At 37.1% G+C, this 6,690-nt stretch overlaps 2 protein-coding genes across 3 annotated transcripts; both read left to right on the top strand.

Annotated features, from left to right (window-relative positions):
- The first annotated feature begins 660 nt into the window (after window positions 1–660).
- Window positions 661–3,244, top strand: LOC108116769. Its single transcript, XM_017228798.2, has 2 exons — window positions 661–891; window positions 2,556–3,244. Exon 2 carries the CDS (start codon window positions 2,558–2,560, stop codon window positions 3,227–3,229), a length of 672 nt encoding a protein of 223 aa, XP_017084287.1. The 5' UTR covers window positions 661–891; window positions 2,556–2,557; the 3' UTR covers window positions 3,230–3,244.
- A 226-nt stretch (window positions 3,245–3,470) lies between these two features.
- Window positions 3,471–4,179, top strand: LOC108116770. 2 transcript variants are annotated; one of them, XM_017228800.2, is made up of 2 exons: window positions 3,561–3,608; window positions 3,700–4,179. In XM_017228800.2, exon 2 carries the CDS (start codon window positions 3,729–3,731, stop codon window positions 4,089–4,091), a length of 363 nt encoding a protein of 120 aa, XP_017084289.1. In that variant the 5' UTR covers window positions 3,561–3,608; window positions 3,700–3,728; the 3' UTR covers window positions 4,092–4,179. The 2 variants fall into 2 exon arrangements, with proteins under 2 accessions (XP_017084288.1, XP_017084289.1); XM_017228799.2 differs by having other exon boundaries at window positions 3,471–4,179.
- Window positions 4,180–6,690: the final 2,511 nt, after the last annotated feature.

Raw genomic sequence — 6,690 nt, 5'->3', positions numbered from 1 at the left:
AGACGTCAGTTCATATCACCATATTTTATTAATAACTTCTTTAACATAATTGGTTGCCAATGGAAACACCAACATAAGAACACTCCAAAACTGGGCGTGAATGATATTAGTGGTCGTACGGACGAACCGACGGACGAGCATGAATCAACCATGTATACCATATATAAACATACTATGTACATATATACTTTTCCAGTTTTCAATTAAATCGTTATATTTTTTTGTTTGGCTATTTGATCATGAACATTTTTTAAATTAAATTTAAAACTTATCATTTGGTGACGTTAGTGTCAAACTGCCGTTTCTTCTCGAAGAACCGTCTTAGTGCCCACATAAATTGGCTAGATGGAAACGGTAAAATTAACAGTTCGGGCTTCAGGAAAACCCTTGGACAATTTGTGGTCCCTAGAAATATTTTTGGAATTATTATAAATTAAAAAAAAAACATTAAAGCGATGGCAGCTCACCACATAGGGGCACGTGTGGTTGTTACTTATATTTCTGGCCTAGGTCACTTTTCGCCATATTAGGACCAATTGGCTAATTCCAAAAAAAACTTTTTGACTTTTATCGATAAAAGCCCCATACAACTTTGCCATATGTGAACACATTTGATATCGATATACGATTAATCAAAAACTTACCTCGGCATAAAAATTTAATTAACTCGTGAACACTTTCGAGCAAAAATTTTTCACTAATTTCGACGTGGAAATCTTGTCGTGATAATACAAGATCGCATCGATGAACTTAAATCTTTGTATGGCGATGAAGCGCCATCATATACTCGTAGCACTGTGAAAAACTGGTTCACTGAATTCCGATGCTCGCTCGAAGACTAGGATCGTGGACACTGCCAGAGAACATTAATGCCGACCGTGAACTGATAATGTAAGAAAGTATAATCTTATCTTAAGCGATATTTGTAAATATATATTTATATTTTTTTAATATTGATCAATTTTAGAAGGATGCTGAAGAATATTATACCCGTTACTCGTAGAGTAAAAGGGTATACTAGATTCGTGGAAAAGTATGTAACAGATAGAAGGAAGCTTTTACGACCCTATAAAGTATATATATTCTTGATTAGGATCAATAACGAAGTCGATTGAGACATGTCCGTCTGTCCGTCCGTCCGTCCGTATGAACGCTGATCTCAGGAACTATAACAGATACAAAGTTGAGATTAAGCATGAAGATTCTTAAGGTCCCGGGACAGCACAAGTTTATTTTAGCATCCTGCCACGCCCACTCTAACGCCCACAAATCACGGAAAACTAAAATCGCTGAAATCTCGCGAACTATTAGAGCTAGAAAGTCGAATTTCAGTATGAATAAACTTTGGATGCCAGCGCATCTTTAAGTGGTACTATTATCCGGCCACACCCACCCATACGCCCACCAAGCTCAAAAGACGGTTTTCGCATTTTCAAGAAAACCTGATATCTCTGGTAGCCACGCCTACCCTAACGCCCACAAAACCCGAAAAACCAAAAATGCAAAAATCCCGGGAACTAAAAGAGCTAGAAAGTTAGGAATATGTATTTCAAAAATGCCACTGCAACAACCACCGCGGAAAACTGTGGCGTCTATAATAATATTATGAATGCCTTCGTTTGAACTTGTATAACTTATTTCTGTTAATATCTATCGATTTACCAAAGATTTTTCAAAACGGAACATCATTTCGCTACTTATGAAGAAATGTAGGTTTTAAGGCATCTCATGGGCAGTGACGTCACTATCAGTTAATCCAACAATAGGTGGCGCTTGGAGAATTTCCACTACCAAAATGAATATTTAAATATTGTGTAAAACAGTAACGGGTATCTTATAGTCGCGGCACTCGACTATAGCGTTTCCTCTTGTTTTAGCGATGGGATCATAGGATCATATAGATGACGGCTTATCTCGACTCACACCCTTCAGGCGACACTTATGCAATACAAACCACACGACATTTGTCATATTGAAAACAACCGCTACCTAAGTAATTTATTTAAAAATTTAGGCGAACAGCGACCAACTGATGGACGGTCAAAAACTTTCTCACTCTAATTTTAATTTATTTTTTTTTATGTAATCATTAAATTGTTCAATATTCTTTTGGATATTATGTATTACTTGTGTTTCGAAAAATCCTTTATAAACAATAAGGTGACGTTTGTGTGCCGGTAATTGGCATTGGATTCCCTCATTGTAACTATAGAGAGGGCGGATCGATGCGATGCTGAGCGAAAATACTATCGGAATTTTTGTCTAACTTTGAAAACGCAAGTTTCCAAAATATATTAATAATTATTATGAGATAACTATGAAAAGAAAAGTTAAATTTTCTAAATAAAATTAGTACCCCACTCTTGACAATGACGTTCCGTTAGTCTTTCTCTAAATTTTGAAACTTTTGCTCCCTTTAGAACACAAATATTTAGTTACACTTTTCCGGAGCTTTTTCTGACACTTTGCCCAAACGTTTTCCTTCAATCAAACACATATATTTTAATACTATACAATACTAATCTGTACTCATATAACCACTGATAAATTTATAGGTATGAAATCGCAGGCAAAGGATGACCCGAAGGATGAGCGACGGTCATATGCCAGAGAGAAGGTGTTCATGTACAGCAACAACGTGTTGATTGGCAACTGGTATAGCAATCGGTTCCAAGTGTCAACACTTAGTGGCAGTTCGATTTTGCCTGGCCTGATGACCGAGAAGGGCTGCGAGCAGCACCTGACCTGCAGCCAGTCGACGTACCTTCCCTTCGACTACAACCAATCTGTGCACGAGCACTTGCTCATCAGGAACCGGATGTATGGCAACAAGGTCTCGCAGAGCGCCAGCATGACGTTGCACGATGAGGATCAGTATCTCAACAACTACACCACCATGAACACGCTGATGTTCTACCTGTTCCCCAAGATGCAGCTGGAGCAGTGCCTGAAGATGGAGGATGCTGGTCAGTCGAACTTCATCCCAACCAGACCCGATGGTCTCGCCAGCTATGGCAACTGCAGCCTTGTCCACAATAAGTTGCGGTGCAAGCTGGCCAACGAGCGTCCTCCAGGCGGTCTGACGAGCTACAGGGGCGAATTCTACGCGAAAACTAAGGCAAAGACCGATAACGTAAAGATCGGCGAGTGGGCAGTTGCGGATGAAGCCACCAGGAAGAGAGATCGGGATAGGTTCATCTTTCTTAATTGCAATATTCACGACGACTAAGAAGGCTTCAAAGCTGAAAAGTCTGCAGATAAATCCGAAATTCGTGGTAAACCTTACACTTTAACAAATTAATAAAAGACACAAAAAAATTGTTTTTTAGTTTTCTTAAGAAGTACGGAGGAGGCTATGATTTGCTTTTTAAGTTTTAGAAGTCCTAAAATTAAATAATTATTTTGATGTTGTTTTTGCTTTTTGTTTTTGTTTTTTTATTTGCTGACCTTTCCAACACATTCGCGGGGACATGGATGGGAAAAACCAAAAGTCCTTGGCGGATGACATGGCCACGCCCCAATACCGCCCGGAGGTGTTGATCGGGAACTGGGCTGAGCGGCGCTATGCCGTTGAGGAGCAGAGTAACGCCATCTTGCCGGGCATCTGGGTGAGTGGCTGTGAGCACCATCGGTCGCTCTGCCAGGATACGTACAACCGCTTCCCCTTCGATGCTCTCGACACGGTTTCCTTCTTCGTAGAGCAACGCAAGCAGGCTTACCAGAACTTCATGAGGAATAAGGGGTCGTGCTTGAATTTTGTGGACCATGAGCTACTAAAGCGAAACTTCACTACAACGAACACTCTGGAGTTTCAGGAGCTGCCTCGACTACGTCTTCTGCAACCGAAAGGTGAGAAGGAGAAGAGTGGTCCTCCACAGCAACCGGTGGATGTGGACAGACTACAGGCCTTTGGGAATCTTACCAAGACGCACAACTATCTCATGCGATTCAAATGCCAGAAACTGCTGGACGAGATCAGCTACATGCAGACTAGCTACTCCGCCAGCTTCAACCGCCCCTGGAAGAGTAACCCAATCTTTGAGTACGGACCAGACTACGACGGAGTCGTAAAGTTCGACTTGACCTGCTAGATGCTATCTTTAGACTGAGTTCCAAATTGAAAATGTGTTCTTAAATGAAACAAAAGCCTCTATATTACAAGATTCAATTTATTTCAAATCATTTTCTTGTATAATTATATGGGTTCGTATTTTAAGTAGATCTATATTTTGGATGCCAGAAATTCATTTTTGTTTTTGTTTTTTTTTTTTTTTTGCACACGCCGTGGCGTTGGCTTTTCCATTTCCATTTTTGTGAGCTATTTATTGGAAATTAGTAGGTCGATAGATGTTTACAATACTTTTGCGTTTACCTTTCTTTTGCTTTGTTACAGAATATATATTTAAATATTAATTAATTATTACAAAAAGTAAAACTTTACGACATTAAACTAGACGACGCAAGATTTTGCATAAGTTTACTTGCTTAAATATTTTATTTTTGACTCGGTAATATTTGTTTGCCTTAAAATCTTATTTAATATTTCTTTTGAGTTCGATTAATTTTGGACTGCCACGATAGCTTTCTTTATAGTTCGTATATTTTTCTTTTTGCTGACGATTACGTTAAAAATGATGCTTAAAATCTAAACCAATGGAAGTTGTGTGGGTCTGAGTGTGTGGTGGATAATGTTTTGTGTGGCTTGGTGGTTGCATGTTGCATCGTTTTTATGGAGGGGTGTGTGTGATTCTAGGGATTACTTTTATTTTGGCTGGTGTAATGAATTTTCTGGATATATGTTCGCATATAAGGTGCTTTAATTTGCTTATAACAATTACAATTTTGAATTTTTGCTTGTCTTTGGATTTAGTAATTTTAATTTTCTTGATGGTGAATTTCGTTCAGTCACGTGATTTGCTTTTCGCTCTAAACTTTCACTTTCCGATCATGCTTAAAGACTTGTTTTTTTCCTCCATTTCATTTTCCTTACGTTAAATACCTAAAGTATTTAGTTTTACTTAATTTGTATGTAAAAAATGATGCTTATACATTTGGCTTAAATTTAACTTTTGTTTTGGTTGCTCCGAAAATGTAATCAAACGTGAATTGCCTTTAAGTAGTTGCCATGACTCGAGTATACCTTGTTTTGTGCAATCAATTTTGGAATGACCGAGATAAGTTGATTTTTCCGAGAATTTTCGTTTGAATAGGCCGAGAAGGTATATATATTTTGTTTATTTTTGATCAAGACCTTAATCTTGTATTTTTTACTCAATGCCAGCGGTTAAGTCACCATTTCTTATTCAGATTTTGATATCTAAAGCATGCTTTTTCGATTTTTCGCTTTTCCGCGTTTTCTTTCGCTCAAGTGCAAATTTTCTTCTCCAAACTTTTGCTTCCTAACGTTTGCAATGTTCCTTTAAAAGTTTTCTCTCTAGATTTTAATGTAAATATTATTTTCTGAATTATTTAGAGAACCATATTTCATAGGCAAATTATTAAGTGGTGTATTATGAAGCCCGTTTTTGGTTCAGCCGAAACAATGATGGTTTTGCTAGTCAGAAGTATTTTGTTAATTGCTATGTTTTTCAAACAATGTGATGGTTTTCCGGTTGTAGTTGTAGTTGTTCGTGTAAAACTAAGTTCGACAAGTTAACTATTAACTTAGGATTGGTTTAGATTGGAAATGAACACTAACGATTGAACAAACTAATAATCATATACATCACGAGCTGTTATTGATGTCGGTAAGCCAGTTTTATTGTTTCGGTGCAATCTGTTTTTTAATTTATTTCGTTTGTACCAATTAATTAAATTTTTACCAGGAAAGTGAGATTTTTGTTTTCTTGCTCTTGTCTCTTGTAATATAAAAAAGTTTTACATTGTTTTGGTTTGATTTTCACTGCTTATGTCTTTTATTTATATATGTATAACTTGCTTTTTACATTCAATCAATTCAAATCATACAAATTCAAATATAAAAATGCTTAACAATCTTTAGCTATTGTTACTCTGCTCTTGGTTTTGCTTTACCTCTTTAAAAAATATATGTATATAGGTTCTTAGCTTGTTCTTGCTTTATGCTTTTTGTATACTTTATTAAATCGCCTCTGTTTTCTATTTATTTTGATTCGGTTCAATCTGCATCTGCCTTTCATCTTGCTATGTTTCCCATCATCACATCTCATTCATCATCTGCTGAATTTCGTGTCTTGGAGGCTGGGTCTTTGGGTGTCTGCTGTATAAAAGTCGGTCAATAAGAAAAATGTATTGTTATTGTACTATGGTTGCTGCTGCTGCGGTATCCGTTGCATTTTGTATACGTTGTAAATTAAAAGATTTTTTCGGTTTATTGTTATTTACTTGTATCAGGCTATTGGCTTGGCTGGCCCAGGGCAGGTACTGGTCCTGATCCTGGCAGTATATCACTATTGCTTTGTTTCATTCTATTTTTGTTTTGGTTTTTGTTTTGATTTGATGGTTTTGATTAAAAGAAGGTCTGCTGAACAAACCAAAAATCAGTTATCGGTTAATCGTCAATTAAATTCTCACTTTCTGATAAAAATAAATTACAATTTTGGCTATGGTAGCAGTGGTCATACATTCATTCTGCATGGATATGTTGCGTTCAGCTGATTAACTCTTAGCGACAATGTTTGAAACTCGATCGTACCTTTGGTATCTTTGAAT

The sequence above is a fragment of the Drosophila eugracilis genome, unplaced genomic scaffold, assembly GCF_018153835.1.
Source record: "Drosophila eugracilis isolate 14026-0451.02 unplaced genomic scaffold, ASM1815383v1 contig_2154, whole genome shotgun sequence".
NCBI classification, from domain to species: Eukaryota; Metazoa; Arthropoda; class Insecta; order Diptera; family Drosophilidae; genus Drosophila; species Drosophila eugracilis.
This window is presented reverse-complemented; position numbering and strand designations above follow the sequence as displayed.

What these genes read in the sequence shown, in the direction of transcription:
- LOC108116769 (XM_017228798.2), top strand. Translation starts at nt 2,558, where the DNA reads ATGAAATCGCAGGCAAAGGATGACCCGAAGGATGAGCGACGGTCATAT.
- LOC108116770 (XM_017228799.2), top strand. Translation starts at nt 3,471, where the DNA reads ATGGATGGGAAAAACCAAAAGTCCTTGGCGGATGACATGGCCACGCCC.